At 39.3% G+C, this 26,284-nt stretch overlaps 1 protein-coding gene across 12 annotated transcripts in view; it reads left to right on the top strand.

The window, feature by feature from the left end:
* Nucleotides 1-26,284, top strand: part of OSBPL8 (oxysterol binding protein like 8) — a 73,181-nt gene that overhangs the window by 33,347 nt on the left and 13,550 nt on the right. For 7 of the 12 annotated variants that reach the window (XM_085537207.1, XM_085537213.1, XM_015856915.3 and 4 more), the window contains 6 exons: nucleotides 14,516-14,586; nucleotides 17,950-18,030; nucleotides 18,963-19,064; nucleotides 20,236-20,439; nucleotides 23,876-23,960; nucleotides 24,564-24,735. In XM_085537207.1, coding sequence (XP_085393333.1) covers nucleotides 14,516-14,586; nucleotides 17,950-18,030; nucleotides 18,963-19,064; nucleotides 20,236-20,439; nucleotides 23,876-23,960; nucleotides 24,564-24,735 — 715 coding nt within the window. Of the gene's footprint in view, nucleotides 1-4,590; nucleotides 4,834-8,628; nucleotides 8,872-14,515; nucleotides 14,587-16,305; nucleotides 16,417-17,385; nucleotides 17,511-17,949; nucleotides 18,031-18,962; nucleotides 19,065-20,235; nucleotides 20,440-23,875; nucleotides 23,961-24,563; nucleotides 24,736-26,284 lie in introns of those variants that run through there. The other 5 variants (XM_085537200.1, XM_085537195.1, XM_085537204.1 and 2 more) reach the window with 4 other exon arrangements.

The raw sequence follows: 26,284 nt of genomic DNA, 5'->3' as shown, positions 1-26,284 counted from the left end.
TTATCCATTGACCTCCCATCTGGAACAAAGAATGAGCATTATAACATACAATTGTAAAGTTATAAGTGGTGTATACTTCATAATTTCAAGTACTCTCATGTATAGATACTGGGTTTTAATTTATATGAATGTAGTTCTTGATATCAGAAAGTCTCTGTTTTCCTACACTTGGTTTCTTAGTGTAAAATGCTTTTTCCTTCCTTGTACCTTTCCAGTGCAGGTTTGCTAAGCTGATCATGGGAGTTATGCCTGCATAACCTCATCAGTTTAAACAGAAACTTCAGAGTTTTAGTGCTGAAAGGTTAAGTCAGCTCTATACAGCCTTGTTCCTAAGATTGACTTGTAATTTTAATTAATGTGGATTCAGTTTCTTTCTGCCGTGCCCATTTTGTTATTTACAGAGTCAGAATAAGCCAGTCTTGTTTGGCTGCAATTATATTTTGTTCTGCAAGTACTGAACCTCCAAATGTCGTGGCTTTAAGTTGCATAGTACCCAAAAGCCAAGTGCCATCTAGTACAAAAACTGAGACGCTCATGTGCTGAGGTTCAAGTGACATGAAAACAAATATAGAAACTTGCCTGTTGCCTCCATAGTGTGCAAGAAATGGTTTAATTCTGGAAAGCCAGCAATACAACTTTTTTCTGGGAGCTCTAAGCTCAGCTGCACAGGTAAAAATGTTCTGATCACAGACATTCTCAGCATCATGACTCAAGAACCGCTTGGGAGCAAGTAGTGGCTGGAGCGGCCCTATACTTAGTTGATCTTGAAGACATTTACTGATTTCCACCCTTCCCTTTTCCGGCACTCGGTCCGTATATGTTTAAACAGCCATTTCTAAATTCTTTCATTGGGCAGCTTACTCAGTAAGGTTACATTGTTTCTTAAATCAAGGTGGGAAGTGATCAAAGAGAGAGAAGGATTTGGTAGTGATATGAACAACTAACTTTTTAAAGCAAATCCTTTTTTCCTTATACAGTCTTTAACTGTGACTTTTGAAGTCTGTGTCTGTACTCATCCTTTCCTAATACCTGCCACGTTAACCCTGTCTCTGACTTGTCAGTGCTGTATATGGAAATTTGGGGCTTTTTGCTTTTATTTTTTTATCGAAGCATCAGTGCAATAGAAAGGAACCTTTGACAAAACCGTGTTATTGCGGTTAAAAATGAGCATTGAAAATACTGAGCCCATGACTGCATTCTCAAAAACTGCGAATCAGAGACGTGCTCACTGTTGTAAGCTGTTTATGTTGTTACACAAATTATCCCCGTAAATTGGATTTTTGTAAATCTTGTTAACTCAGACTTACATCAGTGTGCCCCTTTATTTCTATTTGATAAAGGGCATTCATATAGAAATACCAATCTCTTCAAATATATGAAGAAATCAGAAGCCTCCTCAGGAGGGGATACCTTCCAACTTGTAAATATGCAGTTAAAACATAAAACATGAAAATAAAATATATGCTTAACTGAGAAGCTGTTCTTGTGATAAAGAGAGCAATTTAATTAAGGTAGCAACATTAAGCATTCTATAATAAGGTATTTGAAAATATCACACCTTTTTTTTTTTTACATGTATTTGTATTGCCTCTCTATGGCTTTATGTAATGAGTGCTGTGCTGTTGTTTTCTGCGTACCACTGAGTGTATGGTACAAAGCATATATGGAGAGAAGAAATGCTTTGTGGTTTTGATCATGCTGAATAGCATTCGTGTGTGTTTATTTACTCAGGTAATAGTCTCTGAGTTTAATTCAAGTGTGAGGCAGTGAAAATCCACCAAGAGGAATTCAAAATTCACTGCATCCATTATTGGGAAATGTTTCCACTCTGCATTTTTGTCATCTTGAACTCTTGCAGGTTGATCAACTTTAAACTACTTGTACTGTACTATATGTACTGGGAGCATCATCCAAACCTGATCAAGAGCAAATACCAGTGGTGCTTGTGTTGACGGTATTCTGGCTTATACTTTAAGGCTGTCAACTCAGCAGGTGATGCATTAGGATTTTGGAGCTCTGATTTCTTTATTTCCTGTGGTGAACAGTGACCTGTGCATACAACCTTCCTGGCTTAATTTAATTGCATCAAAACTCAGTATTTCTACCTTTATAGAAGGCATCAACGAGTGAAGATGTGAGTAGTATCTGGGAAAAGTGTGTTACCATGATAAAGATTAGGGAGGACGTATTTTAAAGTAATGTAAATCTTTGTGCTAGATTAGTGGCTTCCTGCTCTTTTTTGAAGTCTGCTGCCTCCTACATTATTTCCTAAAGCAACAAAGAAGTTGTTTCAGTTTGTTGATTAGGAGCAAGGGGAGAAAGAGAGATAGCTCTTTGTGTTGGATTTTAAGGGCTTGGTTGTTTTAATGTGTTAAACTGACGTACTGCATGATTAAGTGGATGCTTGTCACATAAGGATAAGCCCTGGACAAAGGTGTCTGGAAGGAGCTCGAGCTGATCTAAGAAGCAGGATCTGTAGGAAGCTTTGGAGAACAAATTGGAGAGAAAATTTCACTATTTTTTATGTGAGAGAGAAGATGGTGAGTGAAAAATAAATGTCTTCAAGCATTAGCTGCAGAAGGACACTTGCTAACTCTTGGAGGGGTGAGAAGCCTTTGTAGCTATGCTGACCAAGAGAACATAAGACTTGCACAAATTACAGTCTACCTGAGCAACTGACAAGTTAAAGGTGGTTCTCTGTAAATCCACACAACGTGCAGCTTTTAAAACCATTTGTTTTCAAGCAGGCCGGCTCAGTTGACAGCTTGATTGTATGGCAAGAAATACATGGCACTCCAGACTTGGGACACCACGGAGGTGGCTGTTGTGTCTCACTGGCAGGTAGCATGCATGAGGCTCTTGAAATGTAGCACGTTGGTTATTGTGATTCAGTGGAAGGGGAAAGGTTCAGCCCTGTGATATTGGAGTAGAGCCTTCTTAGTTCACTAGCATCTATTTCTGAGATGGACACTTTGCTTTGGACCTTTGGGCAGGTTGTTGAGAGCCTGTTCATGGGAGTGCACAGAGCTGAAGCGACAGCTGAGGCTGTGTCTGCTGGAGTTGGAGAGAAGGGTCCTCCATGCCTGTATCTCCAGGCATTGGGTGTTGTCGGAATACAAGGATTGGACCAAATAACCTCGAGAGGTTCCTTTCCAACCTCTGTCACTCCAGGACTGTCAATTCTGATCTTTGATTAAATGCCAGCTCCTACTTTTCTTTCAGCTAGCATTTTAAAAGTGTTAGTATTGCTTTTTGACTATGATGCTTTTAGATGATAGATCTTCCCCATCTGTCTGGTTCCAAGTCAAATTGTTTTCTGGGCGGCTGGGTTATATCGAATGGTTGATAATGATTTCTGGTTTTCTTCTAATGTTTCCTTTGACTTTTCTGCTGTATATCCAGACAAACTTAATCATGCAAATAACTTCATGCAGTCTCCTGTTTCACTCTGCTGTATCTATCCTTTGAACAGAGAAACCGAAGAATGACTAAATAATTGATTATAGTATGAGCAACTTATTACCAAGCATGTCATGTGAGGTTTTTTGTTTGTATTTAAACGTAGTTCATCCTCACCTAAAACTGACTCAGCACTCACAAGGAAACTGCTAAAGGTTTGGTGAGACTCCTTTTGTGTTTTTGTTTTGTTTGTATTTGTTTTAGCAGTTCCGTGTTAACATTAAATGGTAATTCTGAAGTCAAGCACTTTCGTCTAAGTATAGCTAACATCTTAGAAATGTTTTCTATTGCCACACTGTATTTCTGTCTAAAATCTTGCAACCCTTAGTCTTGGTTTCTCTTGCCATGCACTTGGAAAGTATTTTTGTCTTACCTTGCCCTTTGATGCTGAAGAAGTGTTTTGTAATCTGTAGTGTATAGAAACCACATGGACACGGTGGTTCTTCAGGTAGTTCTGGATTCATATCTGTTGTGTTGCTGCAGGCAGGCGCAGGTCAGTGGCCTCAGTGACACGAGTGGTCATTTTTCAGCTTTGTGCATAGCATCACGCAAGTGAAGCCTGTGCAGAACTGCGCTGCTTACTTGGAGTAGCTTCACCGATACTTTTGTCAGAGAGAATGTTAATGTAGTTCTGTCCGCAGTAAAGAGGGAAGGAGTTTGACCCTATGTAATTTGTTTTCAGTTTGTGTTGCCAAACTGAGTTTCTTGTGAAGGTGGTGAATACGTTTAGCTGTGTGTGATTACTCTTCTGAGTGTATTATCTTGATGTCCTGCTTTCTTACCGTAATGCACGCTCTGGCACATTCCTCTGCAAGTCAATGTGTATTTATTAAAACTTGCCATTTCTGAAATGCTGCTCCACCCAGCATTTGTGGCTTGGGTAAATTATATGTGCTCCGTTTTCTGCGAGTTATAGCTTTGTGAAAGAATGGTGCTGGGTTTGAAGGGCACAATAGGGCTGATTACTGCGAAACTTCTCAAAGAAGTTCTTTTTTCCATGTAAATCTCCGCAGAGCTGATGTACTTGAACCTGAACTGTGACCTTGAGTTTTATAAGTGCTGAGATGAAAAGCGCTGAAACCTGAGCAGTGAGTGAGCAAGGCTGTTTGCTTTGGGTGGGAGGAGCGTAGCAGGAGCCTTAGCAAGCATGAGGTGGAGGCAAGTGCAGCTGCCAGCAAGGCGCTGGGAGTCCTGGTGTTATTTCATGAGCCATTCTTAGGCATGCCTCTGGAATTACTCCTCAGCGAGACTGCATTTGACCTGGAAATAGTAGAGAACAAAAGAAGATTTGGTGGAAGAAATTTACCATTGTAAACTGGCACCACAATGCATAGGCTCATGGTTCAGATGTGAATCAAATATTGGTATCTGAAGGCAAGTACATCTTTACTATTTTTTTCTTCTGAAATAGAAGAAAAACGCTTGCTTAAAATCAATGTGCAAAGATTGTGTGTTGGATAGAACTTGTTTGTAGGCATGGTAGCCTGGCAGTTTGCTTTTACTGTTTTCTGCATAGTTTACAGAATGTGCATATACTACGTGTAGAAAATGATTTATGATGTTTTCATTTGCTGGATGGGGAGGAGAAGCCGGCTGGAAACTCACGTTGTTGAGATGTCAGAGCAGATTATTGTCAGACTTGAAGAGTGAGTGTAAAAAGCTCCCAGCTTCTCTGCTATGCTGTCAGTTTTCCTTTCTCTTTTTCCTCCCTTCAGGTTTTACAGAGTTTGGTTTTAAGAAGACATTTGGGCTTTCCTTGCACATCTCTTAAGAGAAAATATTCTTTACTTTGCATCAGTAGGTGTACTTAGAGCTGTATTATTATAGTGATATCAATTTGTTTAAAATCTTCATCATTTTAAGTTACTGAAATCTGTGTAAAATTAATTGTTTACAGTTCCTCAGTGTGATAGTTTAGAATATGGTTGATTTTTATGAATTGATTTTTAGAATGCAGTTTTCATGGTTGGCAGTTCCTACCTGCACAACTCCAAGTTTTTTATAAATCTGTGCTTTATTTCAACATTGAATATTTATTATTTGGAGAAATATTTTAAAACTATAACCATGCTGTATCAAAAGTGCTCCTGTGATGGTGGAACTGCATGCATTGCCTACTTGCTTTTTAGAGTGTGTGTGCAAAGACATAAGGCAATATCCTGAAAGAATGCCTTAAGTGCAGGACTACAGTGTAGTTTTCAGACAGCATTTATTAGTAAAGGAGCTGTGATTGAGTAGATGGTATGAGAAATACATTCTGTCCTTGAGAAAACATGAACAACGCATAAGTTTTCCTTCTCTGAGAAGTTTAATAGTTTATGGAATGGTTCCAAAGAATGTTTATCAACCAGGTGATAGGCGCTTCATATATAAAAGTATAAATATAAATATAAAAAAGACAAAAAATGGGAATGAACTTTTTGTGTTGTTTGCTTTTCCCTTGAGATAGATCAATGATGTATTCCAGTCATGGACTTTCTCTTCTTTCTGCCGATGTAGCTATTACATGAAACAGAAAACAGAAGATATTTTCTCCCTTTAAGTCTGCTTTTATGAAGTACTTAACTGTTGCACTATGGCATGCACCTGAATACCTTCTGAAGCCAGAATATTTTCCTTTTTTTATAGACATTGACAGTTATCTACTATCTGCCATTGGCTGTAGTTCTATTTGGGAATATTTAGAAACTCTGTGAAATGTCAAGCTTTGTATGTTAGTGCATTTTTTTTAGTATACCGTTTATTAAGGCTCTATGCACTGAATACATCAAAAGAATAGAAGACTTTCTGGCATCTTAATTTAATGAATGATGCTAATTCCATTTTTATCAATATATTGGCTCATTCTGTATTATTTTATTTTTAGGTTGGAAACAGTGAGAAAAAGGATTTTGTTTAATAAATGGTGCCTTATGAGGTGCACCTCTCCATTGTTGTGTACAGAATGTGCAGATAAGAGTGTGTCCAAGCTACTTGAAACATCTTTTCAGGCTGTTTCAGTAATAAAATTTGCTATGGAGAATGCAGAAGGTTTCTGGAAACTTAGAGTGCTGAGTCTGTGGGGAGCAGAAACTTTTTTAGTACCGCAGGCTGATTCCTGGGAGTGATAATAAACTTCCATTTGCAGTCACACTATAGAGAAGAATGCTCATTTTTAATTGAAAGTTACAGAGTTCTTTTGGTCTAACAGCCTTTCTGTTATGTGTCAGTTATCTGATGCTTCTGCATTAAAATAACTGACCGTGCATGCACAAGTATTAGAAGCCATATGAAATCACAAGTTGCTCCAGAGGTGGAATTTTTACAGCCAAAGCCTGCTATGAACTGCTCTACCACTGCATGTGGAAGTGAGATATGAGGATGATTTGGTGAGAGGGTGATAAACTACTTTTTCCCCTTTCCTTTGTACTGATGAGATGGTTGACAAAAGGCTCATAGTCTGCTGCTCCTGTGCTGCTGTTGGAGTAAAGGAAGAGGTGCAAGTAGCAGTTTCCTAGGCTGGGAGGTAACTTCAGAGAGGAGTGATGCAGCTGCAACATTATCACAATTGGAAGTCTAGCCAAGGATTTTACTTTTCCTTCTAAATGGAGGAAAAGGTATAAGGAGAAGGGTTTTAGACTGTACTCTGATACAGCTTGGCAACACAAAACAGTGCCAAGGGGCCTGAGAAAATGTGGCTGGAAATGAGAGATTAACCTTCAAGATTTTAGTGTTTCCTCAAGCCCCTGCATATCTTGCTACTTCTCAGTACAATGAACTAGTCTAGGAACTAGAAATGTCTAGTTTCTCCCTTCACCGTGCCCATAAGTTTTTCACTTCTCATACAAAATAAGTGGAAGTTACATGTCAAGTTTAGTTTTTCTTAAATCGCTTGAAACATATTGGAACATTTTTCTGGTAAGAGGCATGAAGAAATTCTAGCAGTTTATAGCATCTTGGAAGCTGCTATGCTTCATAATCAGAAGAGTTAGTTTTCAGTGATTTCTGTATGTATTTTAGTATATGTATTCATAGGTGCACATAGATGAACATTCTGCACAGTTTAAGCCTGTCATGGAGTTAAAGAGTGTTTTGGTCTACTGTGTTACCTTTAAGCCAATGTGGACTGAAGTTGCTTATCTGCAAATACTACGTTTATTTACACAAACATCTGGATTTCACAGTATTATTTAAGAATTAGTGAAATTCACGTTGCCATTACCTTGATTTAGGGTTTGCATTTCACTTTAAGAAGACCTCCTGTACCAAGTAAGGGAGCACGCGAGACTTTATTTCAAGGCTTTCCAGCTAACAGAGCAGGTTTCAAAATGTAGTTTGTCAGAAATATGGTGTGAGTCAATCAGAGCCAGGGGATGGAAGAATGGAATTATTGGAAGCACATATGGAATGGGGCAGAGAAGCAGCCAATGAGATGTGGAGTGCATGAAGGAGGGTAGGAAGAGCTTATCTGGCAATGAACAGTTTGGATCATTTGATTCCTGGTCTTGAAGCATAATTTTCTGGAATTATTTTTTTTGTGTTTAAAATTTAGGACAATTGGTTTAAGTGTTGCATTCATTGCACATGTTTGGCCATTGAAAATAAAAATGAGAACTTTTTTGTGGAGCTTATTTTGTGCAGCTCATCCAGAAGTCAGGCAGTTTGCATAAATAAATGTGGCTGAGTCTTAGAGAAGAATATGCTGGCACCTCACCTTTTAAATAGAACTAAGGGGTGAAGATGTAGAAGCCACATAAATCATCTGGTGAAAACTAGATAGATAAGTGCCCGAACAGGGGAGTTCATCATGGCAGCATAAAGCAAACGCTGGCTTCCTTTTTAGGTTCCCGTTGTGTATTGAAATATCAAACAGGGAAGCCTCATTAGCTCTTAAGTGCTGTGTAAGTTTGGGACTTGGAAGACTAACACGAAAAAGATTTCATTTGATGAACCCTTACAACCTGAATAATGGTCGTTTTAGTGCTCTTAGAAAGCAGAGATGAGTAGGAGATGTATTTGTGGAGAAGAAAAGCTGAAACGCAGCTGTTCACCTTTAAATGTTTTAATGGAGTTGACGAGAACAGGATAATATTGCTTGGCTTGCTGCTGATTTGGCAGCTTCTGTCTCTTTGCTGCATTTTTCACGTATGCCCTTCGTTTGTTTTTTTCCTTTTGTATCTTACTCATCAGAATATGAGGTAGAAGGCTGTTACTGCAACACTCTTGTTCCAGCCAGCTAATGCTAACCAGCTTTCACAGAGAACATAATCCTTATACAAACATCTTAACTCATGAAGGAAGAGGGTGCACTGCGACGTAGGTTTTCCTCATGTGCTGGGATTTCATCTGTGTTTTCTGCAAGAGCTGATGGCCGAAAACTTGTCCGGAATGCTTCCTTTGGAGGATATAATGAACTCTCACCTGCTTCACCAGGTTTGTTGTTCTTAAAATGTACAGAAGATAATATAATTTCTGATAAGATTTTTCAGCTTGAATGAAAGTAGTCTACTGAGGTGTTGGTAGACATTGTTAGCAGAAATCAGAAAGAATATTGGTTGCGTGCACTGAAGTAAGAGCTCTTTGTAGTAGCAAGAGCTGTTGTACGCAGGCAAGCAAGTAAGGTAGCTTATCCTACAGCAAGTATCTGTTTAAAAGTAATTTGTTTACTTGATTCTTCGTGGAGTATTTTGGTTTGGTTGGTTGAGCTTTCATGACTGAGGTTCTGTACTGTGATTTATAAATCCCTTTCTTGAAGTACATGTAGTGACAAGATAGAATGAGTTAAGGCTAAAACCATAGCCTTGCTGAAGTCTGTACTGCAAGACTTCTTTTAAACAATTTAGCACCAGAAAGGGCTTGAATCTCTTTTTCCTCAGATTTGTTGTCTCCTGAAAATTAGTGATGGAATATTGAAGTGAATTTCTAGAGCTTTGTTGTCCGTCACGTGTCCTGCTGATGTAGGTACTTGAATTTCAGTAGTTTACTTCATGAAACTTTGATCCTTGGAAATACAAGGTCACCTATTTCTTAGAAGCAACGCTGCAAAATTTGTACATTCTTAGTGGAATTATTCTGCACGTGTGATTTCTCTTGAGCCTGCGCAAATGCAGCTTTGTTGTGGGGCTGGAATGTTGGGGGGGAAAAGAAGTACTTTTTTCTCTTCTTACTGTACCTTCAGACAAACAGCTCGCTCAGTTTGTAAGCTCTGCCTCTGAAGTGATGAAAAAGAGTTGGGGTGCAGAGTAAGCAGGATACCGTGGGCTGGTGATTTCTGAGCTCTCCGCACCACTGGCTCACAGTGGCTTGCAGAATTGCTGGAGCGGCATGCTCAGCTGCTGGCAGCTGGGTGCTTCCTCAGCACACTGTTAGCCCTCCTGGTAGCCCTCCTGTTTTACCACAGAAAATAGCCTTTCTGTCTGCATCAGGAAGTGGTCAGTCTTCTACCAGGAACCTCGTTAAAGCTGCTCAGGAGATGAAGATGTCAAACCTGAAGTTGGCAAATAGGCAGAACCTCCCTACCTTCAAAATGAATTAGATAGTATGGAATAGTGTTCTTAAAAAAGCATTTGTCACAAAGCTACTGAAAATCACTCAGTCAAAAACATTGCTGTCTCTGATGTATGAGTCTTAAAAGATTCTTTCCTTTTTCCCTGCCCTGTTTGTTAAGTAATGCTGGTATTTCTGTCTCCCACAGATTATAACTCGCCTTGTCCTTGAAGTATATCCATTTTCAGCTCAGCAACTTTTGTTCAGAACTGCACATTGACACCAGTAATCAAATCAGTCCGTTTCTTTTCATTTGCAAGCTAGTAATATTATTGCTTGGCTTTGCTGTTCCTGATCTTTTCTTGTGACGTATCCTAGTTGTAGATGAGAGCTGCTGGGAGGTACTGTACCAGTACGTGAAATGCAAAGATGTTGCATGGTTGTTCTGCTTTTTCTTTCCTGCTTTGCTCAAGATTGATTTAGGGACAAACCGTAGGTATGACTTCAAAAAACCAACACATGCTGTGCTTCAAGACTGAAGTATCGTAAACAAACATGTTAGTTGTAAATGCACCCTACTGCAGGCTTCATACTATAGATTCTTGAACACTAATCTCACATCATTCCTACTCGTTATTTTTTGTCAAGGATGATCTTTTGGAAGATCTTTCTTTTAGTGTTGTCAGTGTGCTGTAGCTCAGTTTCTGAGGAGTTACAGAATCATGGAATGGTTCAGATAAGCAGGAAGCTAAAAGATGACCCATTTCCAATGTCCCTGCCAATTACTGATTGGTTCTGTTGCGAGGACAGCTTACGTGTATGAAGTTCTGGTTGTTCAGACTGTGTGCAGTTGTCAGCCTCCTCTCAGGTTTTCCTGAAAGTTCATTGTGAGGTTTCATCTGAACTTGTCATGTGCCCTCAATAGGAATGTAGTCCTGGAAAAGTTTCCCTTGAGGTCTTAAGATCAGATCGTGATCCATAGCTTGCTCGGTTTGGGATCAACTTTCAGAGTATGGGGCCTGTGACGTTAACAAAACAAAGATTGCAATGGGAGGAATCTGTTAAGATAGTGTAGTTCTGGATACAGTTTCTACTATCCAAAACTGCTTTAGAGGCTACAGCAGAAAAGTTTACAATTAAAAGAGATATAACTGCAAGTGCCTTGAAAAATAATGGGTGCTCAGTCTGCAGCTCTGAGGGCTGATCAGACTGCCCTTGCTTGCTTTCCTGTGGCTGTTTTGTCTGAAGATGGGTCTCATAAGATTAAATAGAAATCCGTGGAGAAACTCATAGTTCATAACTGTTATCAGGAGGGGGGGAAACTGCATCTCATTTCTGATTCTATGAGTATAATTGTTTTGATGTTGTTGACCAAATATTTCCATGGCAGAGTGTATGTTGTCTTCAGTTAGGACTCATACCTGGCTTTTGGTGATGTTTCAGTACAAATCTCCCTGAAGGTATTAGTCTAGCACTAATGTCAGGAGAATCAGGACTATGTGGGGCCTGGAGCGCCTTCTTCAGCCTGGAGAAGACCTTTCAGGACCTAAAAGAGGGGCTTATGCTTAAAAGCTGGGATGTTCCTACAAGGGCATGTAGGAACAGGACCAGCAGTAATGATTTTAAACTAAAAGAGGGCAGATTGGGATTAGATATAGGGAAGAAATTCTTGGCTCTTAGGGTGGTAATGCAGTGGCATGGGGTGCCTGGTGAAGCTATGGATGCCCTGTCCCTGAAGGCATTCAAGGCCAGGTTGGATGGGGTCCTGGGTAGGATGGTCCAGTGGCTGGCAGTGATGCCCATGGCAAGGGGTTGGAACTGGGTAGCCTTTTAAGTTTTTAAAAAAAAAAATGCAGCTTTTTAAGTTCCTTTCCAAGTCAAACCATTCCATGATACTGACTGTACAGGCATTCCCCTCATCTAATGAAGATGCAGATTTCAGCAGCTGGATTCACTATCAAGTGCCCCAGCCATCATTTTGCTGTTCTGTGGCTAAGAGAGGGAGTGATATATTGTAAAGCAGCAAATGTGCACTCCTTTCTGGCAGGAAGCATTGGGAACAAGAAGGTGCAATTAAGGAAGACAGCTTTGGTCTTTGTCTGATGCTCTGAGTATAGCACAACTCCTTCTGGTTTTAGTTGTGCTTGGTGATACCGATGCAGAGCTTTATTTGAAAAGAAAAATGTGCGTGTTAGATAAGAATGTGCAAAGTCCTTAAAGCTGTTGTGCTTCAGATAGAGGGCTTCTCTTCTGTAATCCCAACCCTGATGTAGCACTTCCTTGGTAATTCTCATCACTTTTCTGTCTGTGTTTAAATAGATAAATGAAACATGGAAAGTGATTAAAATATCCCTGCACTACCTTTTCAGCAGAACTTAGTTCCTAACTGGTGATTTCTCTTGTCTGTGGGATGAGAAGACATCATTACTGTGATTGTAGTGCATGTTTGACTGTCTAAGACTGGCATCAAGTCTAATAACTTCTCACTGGACTTAGATCTGCCCTCCAAGACTTGAGGTCATCTTTGTTTTCATACAGCACTGGTCCTGTAGAAAATATGCTTTAGTATTTGGACTTAAGTATGAAATATGGTTACCAGCTTTTGGATTCTGCTGCGTCTATTTGTATTATTACTATTTTTTTGCTGGAGAGCTACAGTTCTAGTGCATGTCTTGATGCTTCTTCTCTGTGGTCAAATAGCCTGCTGCATTACACCTTTTTTTTGTTAGCTGAAGAAACATCTCACAGATGTGTTAGGAAGGAAGGGCTTAATGAACTCTCTGCAGAAATGCTTCTGTAAAGATGTGTGAAGTTTTGTTTGGGTAGGCATAAAATGAAATAGTATTGCACTATATGATATTTTTTATTTTAATCTGATCTTCAAACTCAGTCTCTGTGAAAGGTAATAAGTTAGAAAACAAGAAGGTGAAAATAGGGCTACTGAAGCAAAGCAGCCATCTTGGATTCCTCACAGAACCTGGAGATTGTCCTAATGTCTCTGACAACCCAGAGAGACTTTCCAAGATGTGCATTTGTGACAGATGAATTAGTGCTGTCTTAACCCTCAGGGTTTAGCGTACGTTGAGGAAAGGTGAAAATACTATTCCTAAAAAATAAAATCCCACATGAAACAGAGACTTGATAAAAGTTCTTTTAAGCCTTATAAAGCCTACACGCACGTGCACGCACTCAACTGAAGAACCTGAAGTCAAACTGTTTCTCTGATCAACGAAGTAACATTGGGGACGTAAGTACCCATTTATGCGGCAGAGAAGTGGGCTGAGTTGTAGCAGAGGCTCAAAGCCGCATTTCTTTCCATCCATCTGCCATTTCTCCGTGGGTCTGGTGCCCTCTGCTGGGCCGGGCTGAAGGCTTTGTCATAGAACCACGCAATCACCAACCAACCATCCAGTCCAAGCATCCAACCACCACCATTGTTTCCCCACTAAACCGTGTCCCTCAGTACAACGGTACTTGTTAAACGTTTCTTGAACACACTTCTTGCTGTTGTTTTTTGCTGTTTTCTTTTTTCCTGATATTCACTTTAGCCTCTTTTCAGTAGTGTGTGGGGACAGGACTAGGGGTAATGGGATCAAAGTACAGCATAGGAAGTTCTGCATGAATGTGCACAAGAACTTTACAGTGAGGGTGACAGAGCACTGGAACAGGCTGCCCAGAGAGGTGGTGGAGTCTCCTTCTCTGGAGATATTCGATACCTGCCTGGACGCCTACCTGTGTGATGTGGTGTAGGGAGCCTGCTTTGGCAGGGGGGTTGGACTCTATGATCTCTAGAGGTCCCTTCCAACCCCTACAATTCTGTGATTCTTATGTCTGGAGGGCTTGTCAGTGACAGCGCTGTAACTGAAATAAATGCGGTGAGGTCTTTGTTTTATTCCTGTATATAAGTGCCTGTGCTAGAGCCAACTTCTTCAAAGAAAGCAAATTACTGAGATGTTGGCTCATTTTGCTCTTTGGATACCGTGAAAGTGTGGGGTTCACATTGTGAATCGTTCACAGAAGATAAATATGGAATTTTGGTGACTTAATATAAAGCCATGTTGTTGCATTTGTACAGTGTGAAGTCCAAAGTATAAACTCAAGGCAAATGTGTGTCATCTTTTCATGTACTTGTGAGAAACTGACTGGCAATCTTGATCCATGTTATCTATTTGCTTTCGTTTGTATGGATTTTAACCATTATTTCTGGCTAAAGGAATGAACAAACCAATCCCAGCTTTCCTTAGAGCTCTGCTATGTTCATACCTGTGTGTGCAGATAGGGGAGGCTAGGGGCATAAAAGGGTGAAAATGTGCTGAGGATGTTTTCAGTTGGTTAGATCTCTGAATTGGGTGCAGCACTATCCACATGCAGTGGGCTGTTCTTACTTCTTAGCAGGTATTAAATCAGACTGTGCTGTGGTAACTGATATGTTTTCAACTTACATGATGAACTAATATATGTCATCTGTTTGAAAATGTGGTTTGCTTGCACTTTACAGTGGTAAATACTATTTGCAAGTTTATTCCAAAGGCTAACTTGTGTTAATTTGGTGCGTTCAAATCATTTGCAACAATGCTGTCTTTTCTTTAAGGTTCTGACAAAGGGAAGGATGATGCCTCACAAAGCAAAGAGGATACAGCACATTCTATGTCCAAAAGCAAGGTAAGGAAAGCTGCCTCCGTCTGGCTTAAAAATGTCAGCATGCAAAGGAGCTGAGTGCCTGCTTTAACAAACGTTATTAGACTTTCATGCAGATTCATAATCATCATCTTATAGTGATGGCGGAGCCTTTTTTGTCTGTGAAAAGGTTCACTGAGATGCAGTGAAAAATGAGAACGCACAGAGCTGGGAGACAGCAGTCACCAAAAATAAAGCATCTTGAGATGGCTGAAGTTTAAAGAGGAAGAAAACTTGAACTGCTCGAGCAACCAAAAAGGCTGTTGTGTAGTGATCCCGTTTTTTCTTATCTCCAGAGTTTCTTTTTGTTCTAATTGAATTTATTTACATGAACACTTTGCAATAGCTTTAGCATTCAGAATAAAATGATACAATGCAAATCATTTGTGTAAAAAGTCACTGTAGTAATGCAGAGAAAAATCTGCCTTATCTATTTATTCCTTTCCTAAATCCTTTTAAATCTGTGCATAACAGTAATAGAAGCTTTACATTTTAAGACACTGTATAGGCTGTTCTAATGCTACTTTCTTTAAACACTGTATTATTGTAACTCTCAGAGTGGCTGGCTTGTCAAAGCACAACATTTTCATCTGTTGGTCTATATATATTTTGAATGGGGAATTCCAGAAAAATAATTTTTAATTGGGTGTCTCATAAAACAGATGTCTTTTTCTCATTGAAGAAAGTTGCTTTTCTTATTTGAGCATCACCACTGGCTATGTTTCAAAGGCTTCAAGTGATCCCATTACATGGCTGTGTGGGGAGGGCAGTGGGGCAGCAGCCAGGAGTGCAATGGACAGGGTGAGGAGAGTGAGGTTGGTAGTGCAGGCCAGGCTCAGCTTACAGCACCGATCTGTGGTGACAACACTAAGCCAAGCTGGGAGCTGAAATGCATAGGTCGGCTGCTGGGTCAGTTAGGTGCACAGCTGTAAGCTGGTTTGGGCTGGGACCACAGGCTGGGTGCCAAGCTCCCATACATCCATCTCCTGAGTGAGGTGAGGAAGAAGCCTGCTTCTCAGTGAGCTCCCACACAGCTCTCAGCATGATCCAAGGATCCCCAAGCTGCCCCAGGCACAGGCAGCCACAGCCGGAGGAGAGAGGGGGAGTGACCTCCAGGCCTTCATAGAAGTTTTTCTGCAGTGTTTCATATGTCTGAATCTTAAAGAGAAACATCAACCAGGTGCTGAACAAAATCAAACTGATGTAAGGATTATGGTAACATCCCCTACTTAAATAGTACGTTTAGAATTGCATTCTGGAACAGCAGGTCACTTTCTGTGATCATGGTACAATTCCATGATGTCACAGCTGAGCAGCCCCTGGAGTCACTGCCTTCCACCTAATCTGGAGTCACAGAACTGTTTTTGTAAGCTTGAACGTCTCCTGATCAGGGAGATCAAGGAAGCGTATTTAATCACCTCGATTATTTCTGGTCAAAGTATTTTTTTATTGGTCCAGAAACACCTCAATCTTTTTTGTCTTGGAAATAATTTAGCACTGTCTGTTTTAACACAGATGAATTTGTGACTCTATTAATAATTGATCTTTGACTAACCAGTTTGTTTTTGTTTTTGTTTTTTTTTTTTTCGAGGGGCTCTGTATTTTTTCTAGAATCACAGGTCTTTTTATGCTTTACTGTTCCTCCTGTGATTTTCTGCTATTTAAGAGGAGACAGATATTTCTGCTTCTCTTAACATATTTAGTTCTCTGTCCTTATTTTTGCAATGGATTTTGTTAAGACCAGTAGTTCCTTTATGCCCCACCATTAAGCTTCAGGCCAGCAGAAGATGGTTACCGGCTGTCCCAGCTATGGAGGTGAAGTAGCAATCCTCGTTTCTAACCAAAGAGGTTTCTTCTTGTAAATTTAGATCCTATCCCCCCCATATGCAGATGAAAAGGTCATTAAATTAAAATATCCTCATCAGTGTTCTGTCCATAATCTGTTGGATGGGCAAATACAGACTTTCACTCAGTGTCATGTTATTGAACTTTACAACTGAGAAAATGAGTCTTGGTAACCTGGGATATTTACTGGTTTGGGGTTTTATACGTGTGGACTTTAGATTACATTAGCTTTCTGCTAGTGAGCAACTGGAATATTTATGAATGTTTTACTTGTGTTACTCCATTATACCCTGCATAATGACTTCATTACCTCTTATGTGACAGTGATAAGCATTTTTCCCTTCTCTTGTTATTACATTTAAAGTACCATCTTTCCTTTAACTTCTAGGCTGGAATTAAATTTCAAGGTGCATGCTTGTCTTATATTCTCAGAGTTAGGAGCATAGCTTTAATATAAAAAGAAGAGATAACCTTCCTTCTTGCAAGACGTACGTGGAAGTTAAGGAAAGTTTACTTAATGCTGAAATGATTTTGATTTAAAGTTGCTTTTGCTGCACGTGTGGTTTTGACGATCTGGTTTATCTTTCCTTGCACAGAGAAATACAACTATATAATTAATCTGATATTATTATACAGCGGGGTGCCCATACTGTGTTCTCTGAGTTGGAATAGGAATGGTGTGTGATAACTCAGTGTACTCTTCTTGTTTTGCAAGAAGAGCTGTGTAACCCAGGGTGGATCTTCAGTGGTTCCCGTTTCCTTACAATTAGTAGGCAGCAGATGCCAAGAAATAAACTTTGAACCTTACAGGAGATGGGGGAGAGGCAGAAATCACGTGGTGCTGAGGCAGCATATTGTCCTGCCATGAATGAGGACTTGGGTTTTATAAACAAACCTGAGTCGTCTTCTGCCTATTGCCATGGTGAGATTATTTGCAGAGTAATGAGAGCGTGGCATTAAGGAGGAAGCAGAACAAGTGCCAGCAGTGGTCAATTGTATTCTGGTAACTTGCAGAGCACTGAATTCTAGGTTGAAGAGGCTCTGTTTTCCTTATGGGTCATGGGGTAAGTGCCTCTATAACAATCCATTTGGAGGAGCAGTGAAGTTAGGAAGATGTTGAGATTCACATGTCAGACACAGGAATGACTCTTGAGTTTAAATGCCAGGGTTCTCCTAAAACCTTCTTTCTCTGCTCAAGTAATGCCTACCTAGTCCAGACTGTGACATATAAAGCAACAGGATACATAGCCTAAATATTTACTGTATTTACTTTAGCTTCTGGAGGAATCTCATATATGTTCCCCACAAAACCCTTATGAAAGAAAAGACTCTAATAGGTGGTGAATAGTCACTGTTACAAGCATTGTTTTACTAAGTGTATAAACAGCAGAAAAAAGAATGGGGGTGGGGAGTTTGGAAACAGCTGTACACTTCAAACACTGATACAGTAATATGGTTTCATATCTGTTATCATTTATTTTTTCTGTGTTTTGTTAATTTCAGTCTGAATCCAAGCTTTTCAATGGCTCTGAGAAAGATGTCTCTCTATCTTCAAGCAAACTTACCAAAAAGGAATCTCTCAAGGTGAATCTGTCTCAGTAACTTCTCATGGACTATAAACACGCACAAAGTTTTATTGCATTCTTCTGGTGAGAAGAGAAATGCCAATCAGTGAGGAGACTTCTGTGGAATGTCCATGTTCTGTGAGAATTAAAGTTGCTGATTCTCTTGGGTTTTCAAGTCTTACTGTACTGCTACAGAGTATGGGCTTTTATAATATAGTCTTTGAGAATACATAAGATTATAGGATAACTTAGAAGCTTATAGGATAATTCACCTTGGCAAGGACCTCATGACATACACCTGTGATTAAAAGACAAAGTGAAATAACAAAGCTGTGGCTTGCATGCTTTCCCTGTGTTGTTTTATTTACTGACTTTTTATCTCTCTGTTATAACAAGACTAAACTTCCTCTGTTGGTTAAATGCCATTTCAGGAGGAAACAAAACATTATTTGCCACTAAAAGAGGAATGTATATTAGAGTGAATTTTTGCTGGGAGGGAAAGTGAGAGGTGGATAAAAATTGATCATATAAAGTGCCAGTAAAAATCTGAATTTAGCTTTAAATTTGGTTTTGTACCATGCACCTAAAAAGGAAGGGTATTTGTCATTGTTTTGGTTCATTCCATCTCATCTTACTCCATGATTCTAAGAGGGATTTCACAGTTCTCGGTATGAAAACCAAGTTGTACAGGAGCGTGAAGCTGTTATGTTGGTAGCAGCTTTTGAAACAGTATGGAATAGTTGTTTAGACCTTGGATTCAAATACTGTTTTAAAACTTCTTATCTCCATCTTTCTTGCTAATTGAATTTAGCAGATTTTAACCCAGTTTGAAATAGTAGATGACTTTTTGTGCTGTGATTACTTGCTTTTGTCTTTGGCATTATAAATATTTTTACTACATATTTATATTATATGTATACATATATATATTATTTTTATTATTATTTACAGGTTCAAAAGAAAAATTACAGAGAAGAAAAGAAAAGAGCCACGAAAGAATTGCTCAGCACAATCACAGACCCATCAGTTATTGTTATGGCTGACTGGCTGAAGGTCAGAATCTAAATGTGAAACCTAAGTTGAAGATTTAGCAGCTGCCATCTGCTTTCTGACCAGAATAGAAAAGGCTCAGCAACTGAAGTTGCTGTTAATGTTTTTCTACAAACAGCAGATACTAATTGCATCCCAGCGACTTTGTGCTCACTTCCTAGGGGAATAATGGAGGAACCTACCACCCACTTTTTGCGCTCACCATAGTCACATGCATCTCATGTGTGTAGCCATTAGCTTTAAATGGGTTGGCTTTATTATTCCAGTCTTGTCCTTTTTATTTTGCACTTTGAATTGAAGCTCTGTTATGTTTGTTGCCAGCTGTGAGAGTAGTTTGGTCACATTAGGTATATGAATATATTTATTTGTGTTTCTTTCTGGTAATTTTCCTTTCTTAAGAACGAACTGTCCGCTAATACTTGTACAGAAAGTGAGAAATGAATTCATTAAAGATGGCAGTCGGTTTTGTAATGCCTTGAACATGTAACATATTACTTAGAAATCCTGTTTTTATATTTAGCTCCAAACAATAGCTTGTCTAGGATAACTTTCTCAGTGTTTTGCAAAATGAATGTAAACAAGTTAAAACATTGCTTACAAGTTGTTTTGTCGTTTGGTCCTACAGACAGAAGGACCTAAATCCAGAGGTGATGAAATGATGCAAGCAGTTTAATCAGATATGTGGAATTCAGGGATTTGAAAGGGTCTTACATAGCAGATATGGGTTGAAATTAAGTTCCTTGTGAATGATTTTATCAAAGATTCAGATCTGATTTGAATAATTTATTTTGTGAATATCCTGTTTTTCTTATCAGATGTTTGTCATGTTTTCAGAAGTGTTTTTCCAAAGATCATCCTGCCTTCATGCTAGTGATAGGATGTTCCAAATAGAACAATTCACGAAGTTTCAGATGACTATCCACATTTCACATATCTTGTGTGTATATTCTTCTGTAAAATAAGTACTTGTCAAGACAGAGTAAAAGAATGAGCACTTAAATTATGCCTTTTTACTGTATTTGATAAACATGGATGAACTTGAATAGACTTTTTGGTTTTTTGGAGTTAAAAAAAAAACAACACAGACACATCTAATTTTGATTTCTGTTTTGTTGAAGAGGATGATTTGTGTTCTGAGTTCACTGGGATGTAACTGTAACTGTTTGTCTTCTAGATTCGGGGAACCTTGAAAAGCTGGACCAAACTGTGGTGTGTACTGAAACCAGGAGTGTTGCTTGTTTACAAAACACCCAAGAATGGCCAGTGGGTGGGCACAGTGCTCCTGAACGCTTGTGAACTCATTGAGAGACCTTCTAAAAAAGATGGCTTTTGTTTCAAACTTTTTCATCCTTTGGAGCAGTCCATATGGGCTATAAAGGTTAGTGGTAGCACGTATGGTTCTTAAGGATGGCCAGTATTGGCCAACTGTGAGTTAAGACAGCCATAAGAGAATGTTGAACTGCGTTGTCTGTTATAACTTTCAGTGATTTGTTTATTCTGATTGTAAAACTTCAGCACGTAGTTTTCTTCATCGCAAAAAAAAAATTGTTTTTTTTTTCTGCTGTATATACTTAAAATTTAACTTATGATGTGCAGAAGTATGCCCTGAAGAGAACAATGCCATCACTGGCAGTTATGTAAGTGGAAGGAATGAGTATATAATATTGTATTCTACATCACTCTAATGTAGGAAATTTCAATATTGCTTAGGAGGACTTTTCACTAATTGTGATCTCACATTAGCGGAACGCAAACGTCATGTCTTGTGTTCAAAATGACAGAGTTTGGTGTTGATATGATTTAATTGTTTATGAACTTGTATGTGTACATTGCAAAGCAGTGGCCTGTCTGCAGAAGATCACAAATCAATCTTTTATTTCCTTATTGTTTGGCAATGAGAAATGGATTTGTTTGTTTTTCTAACTAGATATTTAGAATTTAGAGGACATGCCCCTCCAGATTTTTACTTTTTTAAGGTAGGTCATATTTTGAACCTGAACAAGTTGATATTGTCCATTTTAAATGTGCTGAGAGCTGGAGTGGCATTTGTTCATTTTGGTATGGCTATTTGCAATTGAGAATTACTGGACTTAATTAGATGAGAGGCCTTGAAGTTTGAAACTATTTTCTGCCTTGTTTTCCTTGTCTATTATAACTTCCTAGTAACGAATTTATTACTGTCAGGTAAACTTTCATGAGCATAAATAGCAACTGACTGATTTACAGAGTAGATAATGCAGAACCAGGTTGAAGTCTAAGACAAAATGAGTTGCATTGGCCATCAGTGTAGGAAGATGACATTGCAAGGAATTTACACAGAGATAAGTACTGCGGGATGTTTTCTTGCTTGAAAGCACCTTCTGCAGTGTGTCCTTCCGACAGCTTGCAAATTCTTATCTGCAGTAGTTTCCAGCCAGTCACTTACCATGCTCCCTTAAGCGTCTTGTTGTGGTCTATGATGTTCCTTCTGCACTCTAAGGCACTCAATGCACTGAACCTTGTGCTTTCTTCCTCATGTGCCCAATCCTGATGCCATCTCAGTTTTTTTTGGAACAGTGATCAATTAAAAATGCACAAGCAAATATTTCAAGATAAATCAGCCTACTTAAATATTCAGTCAAATGAGTGACTCTGTGCTAGTCAGTACACTGTGCAGCTACCCAAGGAAGTATAGCTTTCACACACACTGAAAAGCAAACCCTTTTTTCTTTATTATATCTGGTACAAAGTAGTGCATCCTGTATGCCCACAGCATAACCTTAAGTGCTCATGACTCCATGAGAGGAGTGCTGCCCTTTGTATCCTGTGATCTGGCAATTTTGAACACTTGGGATAGTGGAGGCATTTGCTCGGTACACGTGTGCCCATGGTACCACAGCACACTGCCATCCCCCTTGTGCAGTGCTCAGTGATGTCTCCCAGCCCTGCTCTCCCCAGGGGTGCAATGAACTCTCCCTTGTGTCCCCCCAGTGTGCCAGGCCCTTAGTGATCCACCCTTGAAACCAGGAGTGCTCTACATAGTGTCTCTCATGGGTCTCGTTAGCTGCAGTCCTTACATGCCGCCTCATCAAACAACTTGCACAGATGAGCCTCTCCAGTCAGCAGTGGAGTCTGTAACATAGAATCTTAATACCCAAATGACTTCCACTCTGTATCTGTTCAGAAGTTTCTGAAGATTGTTTACACCAGCGCTAGAGCTCATGTCTGTGGGTATCTAAGCACCACTAAGACTCCTGGTTACCTGCCTCTCACCCTCAGAAATGTTCTGGCTGTTTCATACGCTTGCTTCTAAAATATCTGCCATTATCTGCTTTTGCTCAAAACTTCTGCTGGCTTTCAAATTCCCTTTTCCAAGCCTTATACTGGGGTATAAGCCTTATACAGGCTTCTATGGGGAAATCAGTCAGGACCAAACTGTGATAAATCATGAATCAGGCAGACTTAACCCAGCTTTCAACAATAGCTTCAAGTGTGTTTTTATACAGCCCTCTTTGCCTATCAGTTACCTGAATGTTCCCGTGGGTAAATGTGTTTGAAGGGACTTTAAAATGATTGCTTAGTATTTTATTCCAAAGCAAAGCTTAGCAGAAATTGAAGGGTCTTTTGGATTTGCTTTGTTTTACATTACAAATGTGGAAAAAAAAACACTTTGTAATGAAAGTTAAACTTTGGCATTTAATGTCCTGTATGTTTATTTTGATTGAACTGAATTCTTAGTGTCCTGCTGATTCTCTTTGTAGAAAGACTGAAGCATCTGAATGTCTTTTATTTACTTAGCTACCATCCTTACCATTTTTTTAATTTATTTTTTTAAGCACCAAGCCTACAGTTAGTTAGGGAAATAAATACAGTTAGGCACCAAAATCTGGGGGGGAGGGGGGGTGATAGGTTGAAGGGAGAAGGAGGGAGACAAGAAGAGTGGATTCCTATTGCAAGACTTAGTGTTCAGGTGGGAGCAACTACCTCCATTTTCTTTAAATATTGATTGAGTTGTGTCTTCCAAAGACAGCAGATGCCATGCAGTTCTGGAGCATAGGATGCAGCTGAGCTACCAAACATGTTCTTGTGTAAAAGAAGCATGAAGTGGATCACTGAGGAGAGCTTCCTGCTCTCTCCAGTGGTCTGGCTTGCTCTGCTGTTGTTCTGGGGTTTCTGAACCATTGCATCTTCTTAGGAATTGAGAGGAATCTGCTCTCATCAAGAGTAGGATGAGGACCAGAGGGGGCGGGTTAGTTGTTTACAAATGTGGAGTCTTCTGCTAGACAGCTGTCGTTGTAAATCAACCCTCTTAAAATGCCCCCCATGTATATATTTTGTTTTCAAACTTACCTATTTATCTCAAATGTGGAGTTGAAGAGAAACAACTCATCCCTCCTGATGTCTCAGTGTCCATCTACAGTCCCTTAAAAGGTGAGGGTGACTCCCCTCGTAACATTCATTTTTGATGCTTTTGTCTTTTTGCCTGAAGTGGCATCAGCAGAGCATTTCTGAACTACTGCACCAAATCTGATTTACCAAAAGCAAAAATAAATAAAGACATAAAATCCCTAAAACAAACAAAAAAACCAGCAAAAATTACTTGAATCCCAAAGACTGTTCTCCTTAAAATAAAGAGGGTTGCATTGGGGGCTATACTTAGAAGGATGTTTTTGAAGAAGAAATCCAGTAAAAGAGGGCTGTCCATCTTTCCATTCATATCTTCATTAGATGTTGCTGAGTGACGGTAAATAGCCGGCAGTGTGTCTGCTTGTTACATGAATGGTAAACTCTAAAACTGAATTTAAATATATGATGCTTGTTTTGTGTATTTCAAGGGTCCAAAAGGTGAAGCAGTTGGTTCTATAACTCAGCCACTACCCAGCAGTTACTTGATCATCCGGGCCGCTTCAGAATCAGATGGTAAATAGGCATTTCAAGTATTTTTTCCACCGTGACATCAGTCAGTCATTAGAAAGAAATTGCTTCAGCTGTCTTACTGTCTATTACAGCCCTGTGGTTACAGTTCCATGCTTGTAAAGGCTCTTCCTTAACTTGGTGCTTTCAGTTGTGTTGGTACTAGCAGGTTTTCATGTATATTCAAGGATAATCCTGAATTGAAGAAGTTGTCACTCAGCTCCTTGCAGCTCGTTCCTTTCTTAAATGCTAATGTAGACTCTTTGTAATGAAAGTGTTTGTATATTATAAAATCCGGGAGTTTTGCAGGGTTCCAGTAGTAGAATATAGTAGAAAACTACATGTTAATGTCCACTACTGAACTGATTTTTATACTGTAATTTCCATATTGTAATTGTATAACATGAGCAAATTCCACCATGTGATATAATTATATGGTCTCCAAGTGGAGCATGTCTGTGAGCACCTTTAGATGAATTCAGTAGGTAGAGCCTTGATGGAGCCATATTGGTATTAAGGAAGAAATGCTGGAATATGCTCTAAATGAATCATCCACCTTGCCCGCCCTACACAGCAACGTCTCTAGTCTAATAATAAATGTGTCTTTAGGCAGGTGTTGGATGGATGCTTTGGAGCTGGCTTTGAAATGTTCAAGTCTACTTAAACGTACAATGATTAGAGAAGGTAAAGAACATGACTTGAATTCTTCAAGCGACAGTGCTCATGTCTCTCTCTATGGCCTGCTTCGTGCTAACAACTTAAACAGTGGAGACAACTTACCGTAAGTAAATTAATTACTTAAACCTGATTGTTTTTTCTGGAAGAACCATGTAGTAATAACTTCTCTGAAGTTACTGGGGGAGGATTTCTCTTTGCAGTTCTATTCGCTTCTAAATTCTCTATGTAAGACTTATTTGAACTGTGTTTTTATACATGGATAATATATATGTGTGTGTATATATATATATATATATATACACACACTTCAAAGCAGATACATAGGGCAGCTTGACCCAAGGAACTCAAAGTTGAGTGTTAAACCAATAAGTTTAAGCACTCAGTTAAACTGTTAAAGTTTAATTTTTTACTATTTTTTTTGGATCTTGAAGTTGGTCTCCTTTGTTTGTTTCAGCTGAAAAGAAGTTTAGTTTATGTTACAAAAGTAGGCAGGTGTGAATATGAGTTGCTTTTCTTTGGTCGAGGTATAAGTAACACCAAAGCTATTTAAATGGTTTTAATGTGCCTCAAGTTTGAATCATCACATTAATGAGTAATGCTTCCGTCAGCCTATGAAATTAAACAGTTACTAATAGGTGTAAAATGTCTGAGGGCCCTTGAGTCACTTTGTTCATTTCAGTAAATGCTCTCATCCAAATTTTTGTGAGCATGGTCATTCCTGAAAATATATCATTAAACAGGCATGGCGAATGAATGTGCTTTCCAGCACTCCCAGTTGTGGCATCAGAGTGCATTAGAAAGCTATAAAAGATTTAGTCCTTTGCTTGAAATAATTCAGTCTGAAGCTTGAGCTTTGCACAGTTTTTCTCACTGATCTTCTACCAGTTCAGTACACTTTTAGACTGATATAAACATATTTTGAATAATCCCTCACACACTTGAAGACAGCTGCCCATGTCTATTCTGCATGGGAAGGGCTTTGATACTGCTGTAGTTGAGACAGAAGTGCAGGCCTGCACAGGGAGAAATGCATTTCTTGCTGACTTAGAACCACTTAGAAAAAGCAGGCTGTTGCCTCCTGTCCAGATTCAAGGCACCATCCAGATGACTGATATTCTGTCCAGGTGCAGTTTTGCTCCTTCCACAATCATAAGGAAACAGTAAAATGGCTTTGTACAGTTCAGCTGGAGATCTGTGGTCATGAATAACAATTTAATATCATCAGCTGGCCCAGATTACAGTCACAGCAATTAGCTACTGCTGTTAAGTCTAATTAGGAGTAATAGTTTAATTAAGTAAATCTTTGGATGTAGAGTATTGTAGGAGTATTCAGTGTGTTTATCTAGGAATTAAAACTACAGACGTAGTTTTAAAGGGGTTAGAAGAGCGAGAAAACAAGAAAGCAGTTTTAACTGCAGCTGAGAGCTCGCCTTGTACATTTCTCAATGGAATCACAGCAGAGGGTGCCTTGGTCCTTCTGGGAATGTGTACGACTGTGTAACCTGGAGAAGAAAGCATGTTGGGGAGTTAATAAGGAGTTTAAAATCAGTATTATTTACACTGTCTTGATGTGGGAGAGGAAGTAATGTTCTGTACCTACTAATTGTTGCCTTGTGTGAGGTATCACTTCCATTATAGAATTCTCATTCTCC

Source organism: Coturnix japonica, chromosome 1 (assembly GCF_054131305.1).
Source record: "Coturnix japonica strain WE chromosome 1, WE-NBRP24, whole genome shotgun sequence".
Taxonomy (NCBI): domain Eukaryota; kingdom Metazoa; phylum Chordata; class Aves; order Galliformes; family Phasianidae; genus Coturnix; species Coturnix japonica.
The sequence above is the reverse complement of the archived record's forward strand: the minus strand, read 5'-3'. Positions and strand labels throughout refer to the sequence as shown.